At 36.4% G+C, this 22,644-nt stretch overlaps 1 protein-coding gene across 4 annotated transcripts in view; it reads right to left on the bottom strand.

Annotated features, from left to right (window-relative positions):
• Ranbp3l (RAN binding protein 3 like) overlaps positions 1–22,644 on the bottom strand; it is a 48,158-nt gene that overhangs the window by 6,349 nt on the left and 19,165 nt on the right. The window contains exons 2-12 of one of the 4 annotated variants that reach the window (XM_063258074.1): positions 14,496–14,554; positions 13,574–13,613; positions 13,035–13,116; positions 12,181–12,269; positions 10,353–10,427; positions 9,771–9,910; positions 6,963–7,051; positions 4,778–4,862; positions 2,205–2,307; positions 1,762–1,892; positions 480–600 (exon numbers count right to left, since the gene is read on the bottom strand). In XM_063258074.1, coding sequence (XP_063114144.1) covers positions 480–600; positions 1,762–1,892; positions 2,205–2,307; positions 4,778–4,862; positions 6,963–7,051; positions 9,771–9,910; positions 10,353–10,427; positions 12,181–12,269; positions 13,035–13,116; positions 13,574–13,613; positions 14,496–14,554 — 1,014 coding nt within the window. The remainder of the gene's footprint in view (positions 1–479; positions 601–1,761; positions 1,893–2,204; positions 2,308–4,777; positions 4,863–6,962; positions 7,052–9,770; positions 9,911–10,352; positions 10,428–12,180; positions 12,270–13,034; positions 13,117–13,573; positions 13,614–14,495; positions 14,555–22,644) is intronic. The other 3 variants (XM_003470169.4, XM_063258073.1, XM_063258072.1) reach the window with 3 other exon arrangements.

Here is a 22,644-nt window from a genome sequence, read left to right on the forward strand (position 1 = left end):
CTTGTTTCTTTAGATACTGAGCCCACACCATGTAGGAAATGGCAAGATAAATTATGAGATAGGTATTTTCTTTTTGAAAAACTTCACTTTTCAGGATGATCTGCAACATATTCCTTCTAACTAATATTGAGATCATTCTGGGGTTTGACAAAGGTGCTTTATATGGTATCTCATTGAATTCTCACAATTGTTTAAGAATTTGCAAACTTTAGTTATCCCCATTGTAAGCTGATACAACTAGGATAGAAAGTAGTTTGGTCACTTTTCCAAAAGAAGCTAGTGGTAAAACCAGAACTGGAATCCATGAAGACTATAAGAAAGTCACCAGGGAAGCCTCTAGAGTACACTAAAAATAATATGGTTTTCAAATGTCTGATTTATTGATGTGTTTTATAACATGTGTCTAGAAAGCAATATGTACCTATATTAGCAGTTTTACCCTGAGAAAGTATGGCTTGCTTTACGAAATGATTCCTTACTTAATCTTGACTGTAATGTCCCACAGTCACTGCTTGCTGTATCATTCAGTCTCAAAGTTCCTCTGCCCCTTTCAATCCAGGATTGTGTTGCCTTGTTGAATATAAAAAGCTTGCAGTTGATCTAAATGACAATTTTTAAAAATGTCAAATGTACAGAAATTTTTTCAAAGTAAATTACTTCCTATGCTATAGAACTTTTGTATCTGTTTGAACTTTTACCAGAATAACCTTGGTTAATGATTTATAACCAGCCTTTTAAAATGTATTTAACTTTTAACAGTATGCAATTTTTGAGTAGTTCAAACTTCACAAAATAAAGACATACAGAGTGAGAAATACTCTCCACCCTTCTTCCTCAGCTGTCAAATTCCACCCATTACAGGTAACAACTGTTACAGTTTAGTATTTTTGTGCTAAATAATTTTATTTGAAAGTAAGGAAATCATGGAGATATTTGCATGTTTAAAATTTGCAGACAGGATGAAAAGTTGGAAAACTGTGATGTGATACAAGAAGGTCCTCTCTTATAGTTTAATGATTAACAGTGGTTCTCAAATACTCCTGTGTACATGAATCACCTAGACAGCCAGTTAAAAGCCCTAGCATGCCAGGGCTTTACATTTAACAATTAATGCAATAAAGATGCAATTTATTTGGTCCAAGAGTTATGCTTTGAGACACATTCATTTAGAGTGAAATTATCCTTAGATTGTGGAGAATGTGAACAGGAATGGAGAGAATTTGGAAGAAAAGCAGATGGAGAAAGGTAAAGGAAAATCCTTGACTTGTTGAAAAATTACCAGTTATGGTATCCTGAGTGTTTCCATTTAACACTCAAACGTGACTGTAGAGTACATATAGTAAACTTGATTTATGCAAAATTCTAAACCGTAAAAGGAATAAAAATTGTATTTTAAACTTAAAACAACTCATGTTTTGAACATTAAAAAACCTTCAGTGTAAGTAGAAGTTGATGACTAGTGATAATAGCAATGATTATAAAAGCAGTCATGGAAAGTGTAAAGTAAGACTGAAGTTTTAAGACAGGATCTTTGGAACCATTGTAAACTCAACAACTCACTTTCCTGCAAATTGTACATAGAAAGGTAAGAAGATACTAACTTAATGGTTTAAGCTTTGTAAGCCTCTAACATTTTTATTTCAGCAACTTAGTCTTCCTGAAAACTCTATTTCTGTCAGCATTTTTAAGATATCCCTGCTGATATTAACTTTATTCTAAACTTGTGAGTACTACCAGAAAGAACAATATGCACATACAGACCTTTAACACATTGTGTTCTGTTTCCTCTCCTGTTATAACATCAATTTTCTCCAGCAAGCATTTTTGTGATGGTTGGGATGAGAAAGCGGCAGCTGATTCAATTAGAGATGTACTTTTAACAGAGTTTGTTCCTAAGAGAAATTGGGGAGGTGCACATAAAAACCTCATTTTTTTCCTATAAATGTTCCCTGTTGCCACTGTATACATGCATGTCTCCTTATATATAAAAAGTCAAAATATTGCGCTAGGTAAAAACTGCTGATTGACTCCCCCATAGCATTAAATTGCAATGTTCATAAAACTTGTATTATCAAGTTGCTATATTTATACATCTTAACCTTTACCAAAATTGTTTAAATACTAGATTGTTTTGCTTTTAATTTTATAGACAGATATTGACAAAGTACTTATATCTAATGTTTTATACATAATAAAATTCTTACTTGATTTTGGAGAGTTGATAGGAAATTTTAGAATGGATTTAAATGTTTTTTCCTTGACATCTGAATCATTTTCAAGCTGAGGTTGGGTTAGTGTTTCAGTGCCCTAGGTAGGGAATAGATGCGTTATTTAATTTTATCCCTGTATACTTGCAGTAAGCCAAAAGATAATTTTGTTGTTCTATTTCGATATAGCATACAAACCCAGCTGCTGTGTTTTTGTTTGCAGCTCCCTGTGTGCTGATCAAGGAAATCTTCCCTATTGGTGGAGGCCCTTGGTTCTAATTGTCAAAAACAACAAAACAAAACAAAACACCATAATCTAGTTACCATCAGCCTACTTCGAATGTCCAGGAATAATGGAAAAAGTTCTAGTGGTGCAGAAGACAATGGCCATTCCATGCTTCTACTAACTAGATCAGGTGCCTAGGAAAGGCTGCCCTCATCTCTGTTTCAAGTGATTGAAGTATTTCCCAAAACTCACTCCTACTATCCACTTAAAGGAGGAAAAAAAAACTTATCTGAAAACCCCATTAGATATGTCAGAAAACACCTGTGTAGAAAGAATCCTAACTTTTCCTCCAAGACAATTATCGCCAACATTGATTTTAAGGCTGCATACTGAGGAATGTATACATCTAATGTGATCAACGCCTGAATGAAAAAAAAAAACCTGATGTCATTTATGAACAATGATAGGACCCTACAGAACAGGGAAAAATGGCACAATATACTTGAATATTTTTGTTTATATATTTTCCTTTATGAATTCAAGGCTGAATCAGACATCAAGATTCCCATTAAAATTGGTATAGACCAGTATAATTATCTTCATTTTAAGAAAATAGATTTTAAAAAAAGAAAGAAAATAGAAACTCAGGCTCTTAAATTCACACCAAGCATACATTGTCAACCAGTAACCAAAAGTGCATCTTGACACCCATAGTTCAGGGCCACTGGCTTACAAAATTATCGAGGAATACTACAAATTATCTCCATAGTTCATATTATCCTTTACTATATTGCTATCTGAAGGACATAGGAAATTTAGACTCTTTTATAAACCAAATTCAAAACCCTCATTGGAAATGTCAAGTCAAACTTCTGTAATCTTTATGAAGCACAAGTCTCCTCCTACGTAATCATATATCCTGCTATGAAACATGTGACCACTTTACACGACTTTACCCTGATAGCTCTCAAACTTGACTATACATTAGAATTACTTGATAACTAGTATTACCTATAGAGATCCTAACATAACTGCTTCAGGGTGAAGCCCAGGCATAAGAAATTCTTTAAAGTTCTTAAAAATCACCACATGATTCTAATATGCAGCCAAACAAGAGACCCTTGCTTTATGTATCATGGAAGTCAAAACATGTTTGGTGAATTGAGTGTTCAAGTTGGTCCTGTGAGGACTGGAAAACATCTTAGTTCTGCCTGACAATTTTACAGAAGCTGTGGCTCATGTCAAACTTAAAATGACAAAAATAAGCATGTCTAAATATGTTGCATGGAGTGTCACCCTAGAGCTTCATAATTCTGGTTCAGGTCCAAAGATGAAAGTCAACAACTCTAGGGTTATTGAAGCTAACTTTCTTGGGAATGGCAAAAAGGTGCTTTTAAAGCTAAAAAAACCTACAATACTACTTATTGGAACTGAGAGGTAGACTGAGGCAGGTCTAGAATAAGCAAGGTCATAAAAAAAATGGTTAACTTATTAAAGCATTAATAATCTTGGAATAAACTGACATTGTGAGTTGGCCCTTCTATTAAACTGAGTCTTTACAATTTTTTAAAAAGTCTCTGCAACTTCTTTAGGATTTCTCATATAACTAGTAACTCTAAGATAAGCAGCCACCTTGGACATATTTCAACCATGATCCTGGTCTGGGTAAAAGTTGAAAGAAGCAAAAATCTATGAGAGACCAGATGAATTCAGAGTCACAGCTGCTCCACAGCTTTGACTTAGACGCTTCTTAGATTATGCTGTCTTAGAAATCAGAGCTACAGAAGGCTGAGCTCATGCAGGGAAATGCTCAGTATTAAATAAAGATGATAGTAACAGTAGTTAAGAGATTTCACTTGGTATGTATGTTCCCCTAGGCAAACAAAGCACTGTGTTTCTGCCCTAAAAGCTACCAAACGAAGTTATAATAATGCTTTTGGATGTAACAGTCTGAAGGGTAGAGTTGTAATTAATTAGAATACTTTGTTATGGTTTTGAATGCATCCTGTCATAAAATGTTATTAAAAATTAAATGTCACTACCAGTTGAGCTTATTTAACTACTGCAGATAATATGGGATTTCCTCAGGTACTTCTGCTTTAACATGACTCAAAGAACTATTTAATATTTTGCCACAGTAATAATGGTATAATTATGCAGTTCTTTTCCTTTCTGGGTTTTTCTTATTCTAACTAGGACGTGCACCCCGGGAGAACCTTTCTAGTTAAAGAGAGAGAGAGCCTTTGAATCCAGTATGCTACAGTTCAACACTACTTTTAATTAATTTGCCTTCAGAAATTAAAGTGATAGTCTAACATAATGGAAATATTTGTCAAAATCTTACCAAAACTCTTTCTACCATGTTTTCTCCAAAAACAAAGTCAGAGCTGCAGCTTTTACTAGAACATTTATCTTCATTTGGTTGACATCTGAGAATAAGAAATAAGAAATTGCTGTTTTATATATATGAGTAAATTACTATAAGCCTTAGCAATAAAAAATCAAATGATTTAATAGATTTACATAAAGCATAAACATTTATTGATGATTTTTCCCCTGACGTTAATAAGAAATTAACAGAAATAAGGCAGGTACTTCCAGAGGTGATGTTCAACATACTTGCCAAGTGTTGAAGCACTGGCATTGACTTTGCAGACCATTTGGGCCCATGTCTATGCTGACTGTGTGATTGGCTTGGGGCTGCCCTGTTCTTGCTTTTCTGCTTTTCCAGCACAATCCCTCCTGTTAATTGTCATTCTTTTCTGTCCCAAGTGCTGATGATGCTTTTAGCAAATAGAGATAATCAGAACTAAAGCAAAGCTAATCTATCTCATCAATTATACCTGAGTGTGCATTAATTTAATATTTTTTCCTAGAAACTTTTTTTTAAATGATGTTTTTCATGGTAAGAACCTCAGAAACATGTGACTCTATGTTCATCGTGCTTTGGGTTCTCCATTGCATCTCCAATATGCACAGTAGGCCAGTGCTGCTGATGCAGCCAATTCATGTAACTCAGTGTATGTGCACAGCTAGGTCTAATATTCTCTCTCATCAAACAGTCCTACTTTATCACCAAAAATACTAAGAAATATTAACTTTTTTTTTCCATACTGGAGATTGAACTCCTGGGCCTTTGCACGTGCCCTTTTTAGTTTTTATTTTGAGACCAGTTCTGGTTAAGTTGCCTAGGCAGGACTTGAATTTTAACCCTCTTAGCCTCCCATGTAGGCGTACACCACTGTGTCTGGCTTAACTCTTTTTGTTTTGTTTTGTTTTGTTTTGTTGTAGATTTACATCACTTTCCTGTGTGTTTACACACTTAGGTCAATAAATAATAGACAAAAAGATAATATAAAAGAGGGAAAAAAGAATGTCAGAGAAAGAGGAAGGAAGACAAATCTAATAACCATATCATTAATGCCTAACTGAAGCTTCATTGTATAACTTTGAAACATCCTAACCCAAGTCAGTGAGACAATGAAGACAACCCAATACTAATAGGATATTTGAAACACTAAAGATATTTTGAAAAGCATTTTAAACTTGTATGCTTATAAAACATTCTTTCAAACATGCCGCGAAGATGTATGCCTCTAATCCCAGCATTCAGGAGTCTTCAGGAGAAGTGAGGAGTGCAGAGACCACTAGTCAGCTTAAAAGCCTAAGAACAGCCTGAGTAACACAGCAAGATGTTGTCCCTACCTTCTCTGGGTATTTTCCTGAAAACATGAAGGACATCCTATCCGTATACCTTTGTTTATAGCAGCACCACTCATAATAGCTAAATCTTGGAAATGGCCTCCATGCCCATCAACAGTGAGATAAAGGGTGTGGTATATATTGCACACTATTCAGCCATAAAGAAGGATAAGCTTACGTCATTTGTAAGAAAATGGATGCACCTTGTGATCATGTTGTTAAAGAAAGTAAATCACACACAGAAGGTTAAAATTGTATGTTCTTTACGTATATGAGAAACCCAAAACATAAATGGCTTAAAGAGCAAAATAAAATATAGATTATAGAAAATAGGCAGGTAGACTTTGTAGTGATGGGAAGGGAATCTGGGAATGGGAAAAGATAGCAGAGCTGGGAGGGAAAGGTGAAGTAAAAATGATTAAGATGTGATATGAGTATGCAGCAATTCCCCAAGGTGAGTGGAATTACCCTGTGTTACAAATATGTACTATTAAAAAAAGAAGTCTTTCAAATGGAATTCTCCTCAATTCCGTACAGTGTCAGAAAATTGTTTTCTAAGAATGTCTATGATGACATTCTTAGAAGGACAATATCACAGTTGGAAAATTTCTAGCTCGTGGGATGGGCCACCATCAAAATGAACAAAGTTATTAAAAATATTGTGTAAAATTGCCTTTAGAGTACATGTCTGAGGTATATTTGAAATATAAATGAATTTTAAAGATATATTTAATTGTATAATTCAAATATTTAGAATTTTGAAAAAATCTAAAACAAGTTTAGACCCAAATATTTTGCTAAGGGACATGGACTCTATACTAACTTACCCTACTAATGCTGCACCTAAAAAATGTTCAGCTGAAATTCTGGAAATTGGTGAAGTTTCACTTAATAACCCGGAGTTCTCCTCAGAAATCTGAAAGAAAAGAAATCCACCAAAAAAATTCATTAGAATTGCTTTACTATAGGAACGTCAGACAAGGAAGCTCATCTTCATCATGAGATTTTCTACTAGTCTATGAATAAATGAGTTATTCTCTCTTATGGTCATGTATTTCACACATTACCTGTATGAATACATAAATGTAGAAATAAGAAAGTTTAAAATTAGGAAGAGACCTATATCTGGTCTAATGTTTACATTATTTTGTGGACAGCTCTCTGCTCCTACCTCAGGAATTTTTGCAAAGATGTCTGGAGGTTCATGTTTTTAGAGGCAAGTGATATCTGTTTCTACTTAAATTTTTCTATCAATAAAAATGAATATATTTTCTCTTTTATAATAGAAATTTGAAAACTGATAAATATGTATGAGGAGAGCATGTGTGTGGTTAGCAAAGATTATAGTACATACTCAATTTATCTTTCAACCAGAATGGTAGTATTTACTCTTATGTTGCTTAAAATAGTTCTTTAGGTATATATTATTTAATGTATCCATAATGAGAGATCACTGATTAATGACAGGCTGAATAATAACTTCTGATGTTCATGTATGTTAATAGAGAACACAAAAATAATTATTCTACAAAATTTATCTCGGGATAATTTTCACTAGTGGCAAGTTACATTCATTTGTTAAAATGTCCTACAGTGTATTTTATACATACTGTCTATAGATCTCCAAATAATTTTCATAATACTGAAAACTCAATAATGGACATATCCAATTGGATTTGTCAGTACTTAAAAATAATTTCTATTCATTAGGACTTATAAATTATTCAAGAGGAAATACTTGGAAGCAAATGTCATTTATGCAAAGATATAAGACATATTGGGGCTGGGGATTTAGCTCAGCAACATAAGCACCTGCCTTGCAAGCAGGCAGTTGTGAGTTCAATCCCTGGTACTGATAAAAAAAAAAAAAAAGAAAAAAAATATAAGACATATTAACAAATTTTGTTTTTAAAGTATATAATTAAAGAGTTATAAAAAGCATGCCAAGAAAGAAATATTGACCTAATTTTGACATCAAACCATATAATCAAAATTTTGATACTCCATTCCAAATCAAATGAAATATAATGTTTTTATGTTGGTCAATTTATATGCTTATGTAATTTAAAATAAATTAACATACTTTTCCCTAAATAATAGAGTAATAACTATTAATAGAGTAATAACTTGTATAATGTGATAATTTTTAAATTATATATATACATATACATATATATATATGTATATATATATATATATATATATATATATTTTTTTTTTTTTTTTTTTTGAGACAGTGTCTCACTATGCAGTTCAGGCTTGCTTTGAGCTCACTTTGCAGCCTGGGCTGGTCTCAAACCTACAATGATCCTCCTGCCTCAGACTCCCAAGTGCTGGGATTACAGGCATGCGCCACCATGCTGGCTTTTAAATTATATTTTAATGCAAACTTTTACTACCACATTGATGAAAATTAAAAATATATTCTACTTAAAAACTACTTATCATATAATGTGCTTAATTGATCAAATGATTTTTAAAATTGTAATGGGTCTTACTAAATTATATCTCACAAAAAAAGGGTTTGGAAATATAAAAACGTTGGTAAATGCTAACCAAATTCAACTCCTTCGTTTTACTAATAAACAGAGAATGCCAGGTGCTTTGGATAAATATAGAAGGTTACAACAGGCGGAATTAAGTTTCATTCTGATTTTTTAAAAAATCGAATCCAAGGGGCTATGTTTTTCACTTGGGTTGTTCTGTAGGTTCAGAATGGAAAAAGAAACAAAATGAGACCCTCAGTAGTTTTCTGGAAACAAATAGCTGATGGAATAATAACTCAGATTCTAGCTACAGTGCCTGTCTTGTGCTCCATTTCTCCTAAGTGTCTGCTTCTGTGGAAGGCACACCTAAAGCTATAGCAATAAATGATCCCTGGACCCGTACCTGCAGCACCTGAACAAAATGAGTATCTGCTTAGAAAAGTTTAGTGAATAATCAGACAGTTCTGTAGTTAGTGGAGAGAATTCTTATGTCTTCCAGAAGCTGCCCAGGCCCTCCAAATTACACTGCACAGCACGTCCACTGCTCCTGTGTCCAGGAATAAGGGTCTGGAGTGGACCTCTGGTGTGACTTAAACTGCCAAAGCCACGCTACAGTGTTGAACAGCTGGGATGCAGGACATTCGCCTCCCTTTTTCGATGACTGATTCTGCTCCCTTCATCATTGCTTCTCTAATTCTCTTATGAGAACAATACTCTCAAATAAGTCCCAGAGGTTTTCATTGCCCAGTTCTCACAGCTTTACCACTTAGAGTGATCACAAGATTGGTTCAAGGGAGCAATTCTTGTTTTGTTTTGTTTTGTTTTTCTGTTACTGGGGATTGAGCCGAGGGCCCTGAGCGACATCCCAGTCCATTAATTGAGGGAAGATCTTAGATCATTACTTTGCCCAGGCTGCACTAAACTTGTCATCTTCCTGCTTCAGCTTCACAGAGTGCAAAAACTGTAATTTAGGAGGAGACATTTAATATGATCAGCAAGGCTTTTTGAGATCTATCCTGGGTGTTTTATCAGCCTGGCAGTTGCTTAACTCTCAGGTGGGCCCTAACATTGGAAATGTGGGTTCCAAAACAACCTCTCATGGAAAAAGATGAGGGAGTGAAGCCAGTGTGCCACAGGAGTTTTTCTTACCTTATGTTTTGTTTTTTCTTTAATCTTGCAGGATTCTGACTCATTGTGCCAACATATTTTGCTTCCATTTTCACAGCTTTGAACTTGAGGTGGCTGCAGAATAGCAGGTCTTAGAACATACTCAGAGTGTTTTACAGGACCTTAAAAGAACAGAATTAAAGAGTCAATATCTTTTTTTTTTTTTGTCTTTTTCTTTTTTTATCAGTACCAGGATCGAACTCACAACTGCACACTTGCAAGGCAGGCGCTTATGCTTCTGAGTTAAATCCCCAGCCCCTAGAGTCAATATCTTTTTAGTGAAATACTCTTTTCTCCTTACTTTTGACTAATATCATGCTATTTTCTAGTATTACAATTAAATTAAGAACTATTGTTAACCAATCAGATTGCCAACCACTTCCTCCCTGTCTAGCTTTTGCTTTTGTAAGTTTTTATTTTGACCTTACAACCTGGCTTACCAGATGTTTTTATTATTTATGTTATATGATTCTGCTCTACCACCATATAACCAAAACATATGTATATGTAGATTAAATATAGATAGTAAATATATCTGAGGTTCTTGAAAAGGAAGCTCCATACCTTGTTCTACACTGTTCATATCAAAATTCCTTTGCACGAGAGTTGATGTCATAAAAACATTGTGTTTTTTTACTGTAAGATAAAAAGTAAAAATTTAGTCAGTAGAAGTGCATGAAGTACACCAGTGGGGGTCAAAAAGTCCTGTTGTGAACTCACCAGTAGGTGTCACTATTGACGTTAACAGTAGCAGCAGTGCCCTCTACAGGATTGATTCTGGTAAAAATGGGATTGCCAAATTTTGCTAGGTAATATTATTTACCTACTCTCAAAAATCTGAGTAAAAATTAGGTCACAGAAAGAAAAGATAATTTCTAATCATGAACTACTATCCTGTAAGAAACTGCAGATTAAAAAAATCTGATTTGGTGTTAGACTCCTGTGTGCATTAATACAAAACATTTTTTAAAATGTTACAAAACTATCAGCAGTCTCCCTTCAACTCCTTCTTAATGAATGTACCTGAAGACAGAAGTAGAGATGCCCATTACACTGAATTATTTTTCTGTAAGTATGTTGTTGGGATAAGACTGGGCATGGCTGCAAGCATTACATTTCAAGGGGTAGGAAAATCCTCTTAATTGGAAAATGCAGAAACAGCAACTGCTTTATGGACATGATAAAAGAATAAGAATTGTTTTTGCAAGTATTATATTACAAATGCGGAGATAGAATTGCTTCTCAAATTAAGATTTAATGATTTTATGATCTTTATTATTGAAAACCAACAAAAAACTATCCATATAAAACTGTACTGCTTTCTCATTTTCAGTGTCATCAGCATTCTTCACAATATAAAATGTAATAGTGTTTACTGATATAATTGTTATTTTATTCTTTCTTCGTGTGTGTCTGGTTTTAGAAAATGAATTTAAATGAATTGAAGTGGCTCTGTAGGTAACTTAAAGCTACCACTTTGCTTTACACACAAATATAATAAAACAGAACATTTTGCTTCTGAGATTAAGTTCTCTATTTCTCCTAATGTCTGTAGATTGCCAGTGGGTTAAGAAAGAATCTGCTGAGCTAGGAAGATCTCTTCAATATCTGAAAGGTACCTTGACATAGTGTTATTCACTTATGCTTATACTTATTAATAAGAATTTGATCCATTCATTTGCAAACTCTAGTTCCTAGGCAGAGGGGCAATGGTTAAAAAGAAATGAATAGGTTTAATTTTTTAGTGGCAAACTTAGCTTAGGAAAGGCAGTTGGTAGTTTGGTAGAAACCAAAACAAGAATAAAGTTATCATTTTAATGAGAAGAAAATGTTGATCATTTCAAATATTTGTTATGATAGCTCTACTTAACATAAAATTTAAGTAGAGAGAAGTAGTGTTTTAATTAGTAAAAATCTATTGGGATCATATTCTAATCATTAAACTATAAGTCTAAAGCATAGTTACATATTTTCAGTACAATGCAAGCTATGTAGGATGGACTATAATCAATAAAATAAATTGCGCTTTTTTTGGTACTGGGGATCGGACTCATGATCTTGAGCTTGCCAGGCAACTGTTTATACCGCTAACCTAAATCCCTGGCATAATTGCCTTTATTTTATAATGTTGCCTTATATAAAATAATCATAAACATGATGTCCTAAACAAGTCAAGTTCAAATTTCCTACCAGCAAAACAAAACATATGCTGTCTGGATTTTTAATTAGTATTCATCAAGTATACTTCCCTGCATATTTTGCCAAGGACTTTATTGGATTTGTTGGTAATATTAACGTTTTATGACACCTGAGAACATAAACTTATCATTAGTAAGAATGATTTTGAAAAGCAGAGTGTCAGGCTTAGGGTTCTAGAAACTCTTTATTACCTGGCCCAAAGCGGGAAAGGTTGGGAAGTCAGTAAAGGATGAGGATCTCAGGGGCTTCTGAGACAAGGTGACACAAAAACCAGATGACAAACTCAAATTAATAAAGAAGAGGAGGGTTGTTCCTTTTGATTTGGATTTTTGGTGTTTGAGAAAAACTCTAAATCAACAATTTAGAAAAATCTTTGTATTTTTAATCAAAAATAAATGAAGAGTATCTCTGATGAGGAGTATAAACTACTTTACTTTCCAATCAATTCACTAAATGTTTCTTCTGTCCTGATCATGTATAAGACACTCTATCAGGCGTGAAGATGATATCAAGGAATTCACACTAGAGGAGACAGACATACAAACAAACAAACAGCTGTACCATGAGGCCGAAGGCAATACAATTAACCCCTAAAGGATGAAAACACTTTGATATAGATGAGAAACAAACTAAGTTACTGACTCAGAATATAGTGTATGAGAAAGTTCTTTGTAAAGAATAGGTATTCATTTATTTAAATAGATGGTCACTTTTAATATGACCATTTCCTCAATTACAAAGCTAATACACACTCAATGCAGAAACTTTGAGGTTTTGCAAAATATAAAACTGGGGCAGAAGAGAAAACTACTTGGAATTCTGTTACCATACCTAAGATAACCACTGCTAATATTGTGACTTATGTCCTATCAGTATTTTTTTTCAACGCTATACTCACTATACGTTCCACAGTATAGCTTATTTTTATACTAAAATGTAAACATTGTCCAATGGGTAGACTTTTAACATTACCCTTTCAGAAAGTTCCTTAGTAATGTCACATTCAGAACAAACACAGCAATGAACAGCCAATAGTCAAGGCTTTACCTACCTCCATGGAACCCAGAATCTGTATTATGAAGAGTAAAAGATGAAGACCGTACACGTTTTCTTGAGAAACCATTACATCCTGCAAGAAATTCAAGGGGAGGATATCACTTGCAGGATAGACAGAACTTCCTTTTGTTTACATAAGTCATCATTTGTAACGTTAGTCATCATAGGTAACATTTGCAACATGTTAAAGCCCAGTTTTAAATACTGGGATTGATAGGTTGGCAATTATAAACCTGTTGTCATATTAGCATAAAATAATTAGAAATAAATTGCTTCAGAAGAAAATTATGTGTCCATTCTGAGGTTCTACTGAAAATACTTTTGGGAGTTTAAGAGACAAACTGGAGAATTGTGAGTTTTTAGTCATTCACATCAGCATTTCTAGGGACCTACATGTCACCTTTGGAAACAAACGCCAGTGTATATGCATGTATAAAAGCATGCAACACAGTCAAGTTTTACAGAGTCTGTGCCTATTTGTTTTTCTTTGTATGAGAACTGATATTTCAGTACAGAATGTGAATCATTACCATGTTGTGCTGCTTCGTGCAGGGTATCTTCTGCGGGTCTCTGAAAAGACACAAAGTTGCCAATGAAGCTGAGTATTTGCTGCTTTTGTATATTTCTACCTGCCGCTTTATAACACGGTTCCCAAAAACCAGAGCTAGCTAACCTCTTCTGGACAAAACAGCTCATCATTATTTGCCAGGCGTGTTGTTAAGAAATATACAAATCGAGTAACACTTTTATATTTCAGTGACTACAGAATCACTTATGGGAGTGTGTTTAGAATGCACATTTTGGAAGTATCCACCCTCAAGATTCTGAAGTGGTTGGTCTGGGGTAAGAATCTACTTTTAAACAAAGCTTACAGGTTGAGTTTTCCTTTATTTTACTTAGTTTTATGTGTATGGAAGTAAATGATCTGCATAAACAAAGGTAAATATCAGGAAACAATAATAAGAATGCTGTTAATTTTGTGTGTGTTATGCAGCAGATGATTTTGGTATGATGTTCAAAAAGCAAATAAGGTCCATAATATTCTTTTCAAACAAATGTTACAATTTAGAGTTATATTATAGTCAGTTTTAAGCTAGGTCAGTGGTGGAAATCCATGAGGACGCTTGACCTGCCTACCTTCTTGTGGCCCCCAAACCCTTTTCAAGTCACTCCAAATAAACATATTCTTTTAAAAAGAAACATATTACTGATAGTTTCAAGACCATCTCTGAGTTCTCTTTTTTGCCAAACTGACTTTTCTGCCAAACTGACTTCTATAAATACTTGCTCAGTTAATGGTGTAGAGGCTCTACTTTGATAGTGGAGAACAGCAAGGTAAACCTAGGTAACAGTAACACCTCCATAGAGCCAGGGTCTTGAAATATAATTTTCTTTGTCAAAGTAAAACTCAAAGAAAACAATGTAAAAACCAAGAAAAGCAATTCATCTTACCTTAAAAGTTTGTTCTCCCTTTTGAAATATAAATGTTGGTTGAGCAATGACAGATTTTTCTATAAAAGATAAAGAAAGAACTGATAAGACATCAAAGCATATACTGAAATCTCTACAAATATTTGAAAAATTATTTTCTTTTGTATTTTCTTTGCTTTGGGGTAAAAAATTATATAGGGTTTAAAACTCAAGCTCAGCATGTGTTCAAGTGTAAATTTTACCTTTAAATGACTGTGTAATATGGAAAACTTAAATATCTCTGTAACTTGATTTCCTCATCTGAACCCAAAAATATATAATAGTTCTTACCTCTTAAGAGTTTATGTGAAGATCATGTCTTTTGTAATTGAACAAATATTTATTGAGCACATGTGTGTGTGCATGTGTGTGCTTGGTAGGGTGTAAGAACACATGCTCCGATTGAAAATGTATTAATGCCAGTGCAGCCACCATCTCTCCTTAAGACTGCTTAACACATTGCTAGGTTAGAAGGCAGACAATCTCCATTCTTCGTCAACCCAGATTCTGTCCCCTTCCTCGTAGCATTTCTCTCGGCTCCAAGAACAGTCAAAACAAACATTAATAAAACCAGTGAATTGGAGGCAGACGTCTTAGCTGACCCCATGAGGAGATTTTCTAAACTAAGAAAAGTTCCTAAAACTATATTTTAGGATTTAGCCTGATTTTTTTTTTTTTTTTTTTTTTTTTTGCCTTTTTCCTTTTTATCGGTACCGGGGATCGAACCCATGCCTACCTGCTTTACAAGGCAGGCGCTTATGCTGCTGAGCTAAATCCCAAGCCCCTAGCCTGATTTCTTTATAATGAAGCTATTAATCAATGTGTTCAACAGGTATTTATTGAAGGGTAACTAAAACATTCTAGATATTTTCAAGGCATTATGGAGAAAGCTGTCGAAAAAAGAGCCATCATCTTTCTACTCAGTCTGCTGATACTGAGAAATAAAAGCAAAACCAAACTGCTAATTAAATAATTAATTAAATTCAACTAAGATAAGGGTTACAAAAGAGAAGTACAAGATTTTCAGCAAGTGACAAGCAAGGATGCCTCTTCTTTTGGGGGCCATGGTGTGTTCTCAGGAGAGGTGATATTTAAATAAGCTTGAAGAGTGAGCAGAATTAGCTAGGCAACCATGAACAGGAGGCATTCTGACCATGGGCAGAAGCAAAAGAAATGTTTCTGAGCAAGAAGGGAGCTTGACAAATTCCAGCAGTGATAGGGACCAGTGTGACTATATACCAAGAAAAGAGAGAGCAAGGACTAGAAATAGGGTGAGAGATGAAACCGAGCTTTTCAAGGACTTGAAAATTCTAGCAAGTTCTGTTTTAATTCCAAGAAATATGAGAAACCAATGAGGGAGTATTTGCTCTAATACACATTTTTAAAAAGATCATTCTGCCTGCTGTATAGAACATGAATTAGAGGAGACAAGACTGAGAAAAATAAGGAATCAAAGGCACAAGGCTTTCAATACTCTAAGGGAAATGATTTCCACTCTAAAATTATGGACTAGTAAACCTTTGATTAAATGTGATATCATGAAAACATTTCCAAACTGCAAGTTCTCAAGCATGTATCATACATCCACTGTTGTCAGGACGCTTCTAGAGAAAATGCTTTACTAAAATAGCTGGTAAACTAAGGATCAAAGACATAGGGGAACTGATTCAGGAGAGATGAAAGCAGTCTTCCAGGCAATGGTGAGCGAATTTTCCCAAGTGACAACAATACACAATCACAGGCAGCCAAGCCAGAATGGGAGAGACCCCTGAGGAGACTCCGGGAAAGGGAATCCAGAAGACTGGACAAAAACTAGTTGCTTTCTTCAAGTGATTCAATATTTTGGAAGACTACTCAAAAAAGTAAAAGAAAATTTTGGGATCACCTGGTAATATGTACTAAAGAACTAAGAAAACAACAATGAAAAATATGACACAATCATCGACTCCAGAGGAAACAAAAAATTGGCAAGAAAGGAAAAGTAATCACAATATATTTATGTGGCTCAGCTGCAGTGATATTTATAGGGTCATGATAATGGCAATACAAAATATTTTCTGATCCATATTGTAGCACAATGATTTTTTTTTTTTTTGAGACAGGCTATGTAGTCTAGGCTGGTCTTGAACTCACTATGTAGTCCAGGCTGGCCTTCAACTCATGGCAATCCTCCTGTCTCAGCCTCCTAAGTGCTGGGATTACATGCATGCACCACCATACCTGGCAACACAATTTTGAGAAGTGGAGGAGCAGGAAAATGCACATGTGTGGTAGTAAAGATTACAGGATCCGGGTGAATCCACGAAAGGGTTCCAAATTCTCTCACTGTGACAAGCCAATAATTTCTAAAGATAAAAATAAAAAGTAGCACTACATACATGATATTTGGAGGTGTCAAGATGAACTGCAAAAGGATGATCTGAGAGAGTTGGATGCTCTTGTCTCTGGAGATCCAGAAAAGAGGAAAAGAGGGAACAAGGAGGAGACTGTAGTTTTTCAAGGAAAGACTTATGGGCCCATTTTATTTCTTAAATGACATGAATATGTCTTCTCCATACTCCCAGTTTTCTTATTACATCTTCTTCTTGTTTTCCTGCTTTTCTTTTCTTTTTTTTGAACACCTCTAGATTTCTTAATTCAGAAGTAGTCTAAATAGTCTTAGAGATCTTTGCTCCTCAAAGTATGATCAGTATTGATAAGCAGCATTGATGGGGAGCCTGTTAAAAATGCAGAATTTGAGCCCCAACTCAGACCTGTTGAGTCAAAAGCTATATTCTACAAGCTTTATAAGTAAACTGTATGTACAGTTACGTTTTTTAAAAAGCCAGCAGGTTTCTGTCCAATGAGGCCAAAGGCAGGAAGATGGCAGTGGGGACTCCTGAAGTTAGTGGCTGCAACTGCACATGTCCTGGGTAGCCTGGCAATTTAATTACCACTATACTCAAGCCAAATCCTGCAGTTATTCTGATTCAATTTAACTTAAAATCATAGGCTACTCTGATGACTTTACAAGAAACTGTTGTAAGGATATTGAAATATTGATATAGTATTGAAACTCATAATTCAGATATTCTACTTGAAGCAATGAATAATTTTCTCTAGGGTGAAAAAGTTTGGTTTCTGTTTTTATATGTCTGAAATCTGTTTTTTTTCCCATGAAAAGAATTTTAAATGTCATTGCATAAGGTTATTTAATAATAACTAAAAGATTTAGTTTTGTAAAGCAAAAATTTAATGCGGAAGCATAAATTACATCAAAAGTACTTGTCATATTTCTAAAACTCTTAAGTATTTGAAACTTCTGAATTGAAAAATTGTGGAAAGTGACATTATCTGTAGAAAAAACAGGCAAACCAGAGCAAGTGACTTCAATCTCTGCACAGAATGAGAGGACACACAGTATATGAATGACTTGTTTTTTTTTTTGAAGAATAAACAAAACCCTCAAGCTATATTAAAGTCTTCTAAAGATGTTTCAAAAGAGAGTAAAGTGTAGCCCAAGAAGAAAAGGGAATCTATGCCAGTTAAAATAAACTACAAGCATAAGACATTTTGTACTTATTTAAGGCATAGATGGGGAAACCTTACAGATACAAAAAAGAATATGATAAACTACAAATCACCCACAAACCCATATTTTTAAAATTTCTTTTCAAAAGAAGATAGTAGGATCACAAAGTGATATTAGTAATTGTGATGGGACACTTTGGATTCTGTTTTGTCCAATGCCTTTTAGTTGCTTGAAGGTAAAATGATCAGGACCCCAAGGAACAAAATAACAGCTCACAGAAAGTTTCCAGGTGGACTGCAAAGCATTAGCACAATTTGAGACACAAGACAAAGGAGTTTTCCTGCAAGAGTGCTCCTCAGTCATTCCTGCTACAGTTACTGAATAACAGTTTTGTGTGTCGTAAATACCAGCTGTTTGTAAGAAACACAGAACTACACAAAACAAAGGTGTGAGTGAGCAAGACTTGCTTCTCTCGGGCGGTACCCAGCCGCGCCTGGCCGTCGGTGTGCGGAGGAGGAGCTGCGCGGACCCGGAGCCGCCTGCAGAGGCCCCTTCCTTTGTCTGGAGGAGGAGGGGTCCCGGGTTCCCGAGGCACCTCGGCCCGTACCCAGCCGCGCCTGGCCGTCGGTGTGCGGAGGAGGAGCTGCGCGGATCCGGAGCCGCCTGCAGAGGCCCCTTCCTTTGTCTGGAGGAGGAGGGGTCCCGGGTTCCTGGGGCACCTCAGCCCGTACCCAGCCGCGCCTGGCCGTCGGTGTGCGGAGGAGGAGCTGCGCGGATCCAGAGAGCCTGCAGAGGCCCCTTCCTTTGTCTGGAGGAGGAGGGGTCCCGGGTTCCTGGGGCACCTCGGCCCGTACCCAGCCGCGCCTGGCCTCTCGGTGTGCGGAGGAGGAGCTGCGCGGATCCGGAGCCGCCTGCAGAGGCCCCTTCCTTTGTCTGGAGGAGGAGGGGTCCCGGGTTCCCGAGGCACCTCGGCCCGTACCCAGCCGCGCCTGGCCGTCGGTGTGCGGAGGAGGAGCTGCGCGGATCCGGAGCCGCCTGCAGAGGCCCCTTCCTTTGTCTGGAGGAGGAGGGGTCCCGGGTTCCTGGGGCACCTCGGCCCGTACCCAGCCGCGCCTGGCCGTCGGTGTGCGGAGGAGGAGCTGCGCGGATCCGGAGCCGCCTGCAGAGGCCCCTTCCTTTGTCTGGAGGAGGAGGGGTCCCGGGTTCCTGAGGAACCTCGGCCTGTGCCCAGCCGCGCCTGGCCATCGGTGTGCGGAGGAGGAGCTGCGCGGATCCGGAGCCGCCTGCAGAGGCCCCTTCCTTTGTCTGGAGGAGGAGGGGTCCCGGGTTCCTGAGGCACCTCGGCCTGAGCCCAGCCACGCATAGCCATCTGCGTGCAGAGGAGGAGCGGGGTAGATCCGGAGTGCCCGCAGGAGGCCCTTCCTTTGTCTGGAGGTTTGTGGATATCTCTGCAAGCAGGGAGGGATCACAGGCTCCTGAGGCACTGCGGTCTGTGGTGAGTACCCTAACCCGGCTGCGATCCAAGAGCTGTGGATCTACCAAGGGGCAGGTGGGCGCACAGTGTCCCTGAGGCCCAGCTGGTCTGGAACCGCGGAGTTCTGAACAAGCAGAGAAGGGCCATTGGTTCTGCAGGCCCAATGGCCTGGGGTAGAGTGGTGCCAGAGTCTCAGTAGCTGCAAACATAGAAGGGGATTTTCAACAGATCCTGAGGAGGCTTTCAAATAACACTTGAAACACAGAAATATAGGAAAATGACAAAACGAAAGACCAAATTACAACCTCAAACCTCCAGCCCATCTCAGGAAACCCTAGGAGAAGTGTATTTAGAAGAAAATATATCCCATCCTCCTCATATATTAGACACAATAGCTACTGAAGTTGACAAGCAACTCCAGGAAGCTTTAAAGAAATTCAAACTCGAAATAATTTCCCAGATAAAAGAAGAAATGATAAAAGAAATGAAAGAGATTCTAAATATATCTAAAGAAAACACAGATAAAAAATTGGAGGAATTAAACAAAAAGATAGAATCCCTAGACGAGCAATATAAGAAACAAACAGAATACATAATGCAGATGCACAGAGATATACAGGAAATAAAAAACTCCACTGAAAGTTGTAAAAACCGCCTTAATGAAAGTGAAGATAGAATTTCAGACCTTGAAGACAGGATTGCAGCAAGTGAACAGGAAAGGAAAGATCTTTTAAAAATAACAAGGAATCAGGAAACAACAATTCAACAACTGCAAGACGATGCAAAGAAGAATAACATAAGAATGATAGGGATTAATGAAAAAGAAGGAGACAACATAAAGGATATCAAGAGGATATTTAGAGAAGCAATAGCTGAAAACTTCCCAAGCATGAGATCAGAAACTGACATCAGGATCAGTGAAGCATATAGAACTCCAAATAGTCATAACCAAAATAAAACTACACCCAGACATATAATAATCACCATCCCAGAAATCCAACACAAGAATAGATTATTAAAACCTGTCAGAGAGAAAAGACAGATCACTTATAAAGGAAAACCTATCAGAATCACAGCAGACTTCTCATCACAAACAATAAAGTCAAGAAGAGCATGGAGTGAAGTATTCCAGATCCTAAAGCAAAATGATTTCCAACCTAGACTGATATATCCTGCAAAACTATCATTTAAAATAGATGGTGAAATACGATACTTCCATGACAAAGAACAGCTGAAAAACTTCATGAACACCAAACCAACCCTGCAAAAAATATTGAAAGACAGTTTAGATACACAAAGGAAAAAACCACTAAGCAAAGCAAATAAATTAAACAGAACAGAAAGATAAAGATGCAACAGCAGAGAGATAACATTCCTACAATTAACCAGCATTTAACAGTAATAACCATTAATGTAAATGGTCTCAATGCACCAATCAAAAGAAACAGACTAGCAGAATGGATCAAGAAACAAAATCCAACCATATGCTGTTTACAGGAAACCCATCTAACCCAGAAAGATACTCACAGACTGAAAGTCAAAGGATGGAAAACAATTCTTCATGCAGCAGGAATCCAAAAAAAGGCAGGAGTAGCCATTCTGTTTGCAGACAACGTGAACTTTAAACCAACAATGACCATAAAGGACAAAGAAGGTCACTACATACTCGTAAGGGGAAAACTCCAAGAGGAAGAGATAACTATCTTAAATATATACGCACCAAACTCCAGAGCGCCCAGTTATATAAAACAATTATTAACAGAAATGAAAACTCAAATTATCAGTAACACAATTGTAACGGGAGACCTTAATACGCCATTGACACCAAGGGACAGATCGACCAGACAGAAAATGAGTAAAGAAATAACAGAACTGAATCATACCTGTGAACAAATGGGTTTGATAGACATATACAGAATGTTCCACCCAACAACATCAGAATACACATTCTTCTCAGCAGTACATGGATCATTTTCTAAAATAGACCATATATTAGCTCATAGAACATATTTAAACAAGTGCAAAAGAGCTGAAATCATCCCTTGCATGTTATCGGATCACAGCGCTCTGAAATTAGAAATTAATGATAAAAGATACTGCAAAAATCCCACAAACACATGGAAACTGAATAACACACTCTTGAGTAATCAGTGGGTCACAGAAGAAATTAAAGAAGAAATCAAACAATACCTAAAAGAAAATGAAAATGCAGATACAACTTACCGGAATCTGTGGGATACAATGAAAGCCGTTCTGAGAGGAAAATTTATTGCACTGAGTTCCCACATCAGGAAAACAGAATGAATACAAATAAATAACTTGATGCTACACCTCAAACAGCTAGAAAAGGAAGAGCAAGTCAAGCCCAAAGCCAAAAGAAGAGAGGAAATTATAAAAATCAGAGCAGAAATCAATGCAATAGAGACTAAGAAAACAATCCAAAGGATCAACAAATCAAAGAGTTGGTTCTTTGAAAGAATAAATAAAATCGATAAGCCCCTAGCCAACCTTATTAAAAAAAGGGAAGAAAAAGCTCAAATTCATGCAATAAGAAATGAAAAAGGAGAAGTCACTACAGACCCAATAGAAATACAGAAGATCATCAACACCTATTTTGAAAACCTCTACTCTCAAAAGTTTGATAACACAGAAGAAATAGACAGTTTCTTAGAAGCATATGAAGTGCCAAAGCTAGATCAAGAGGATGTAAAACTGTTGAATAACCCAATCTCGGTTACTGAAATTGAAAATGTAATTAAGTCCTTACCCACCAAGAAGAGCCCAGGCCCAGATGGATTCACTGCAGAATTCTACAAGAAATACAAAGAAGACCTAATGCCGACACTCCTCAAACTATTCAATGAAATTGAAAGGGAAGCAATCCTGCCTAAGTCATTCCTGGAAGCAAATATCACTCTAGTACCAAAACCTGAGAAAGACCCAACTAAAAAAGAGAACTATAGACCGATCTCCCTAATGAACACAGATGCAAAAATCCTCAATAAAATATTGGCAAATAGGATCCAGCAAATCATCAAGAAGATTATACACCATGACCAAGTGGGATTCATCCCAGGAATGCAAGGATGGTTCAATATACGCAAATCAATAAATGTAATTCACCATATCAATAAAGCCAAAAATAA

Source organism: Cavia porcellus, unplaced genomic scaffold, assembly GCF_034190915.1.
Source record: "Cavia porcellus strain 051 isolate PalLab524CR breed Dunkin Hartley unplaced genomic scaffold, mCavPor4.1 scaffold_11, whole genome shotgun sequence".
Taxonomy (NCBI): Eukaryota; Metazoa; Chordata; class Mammalia; order Rodentia; family Caviidae; genus Cavia; species Cavia porcellus.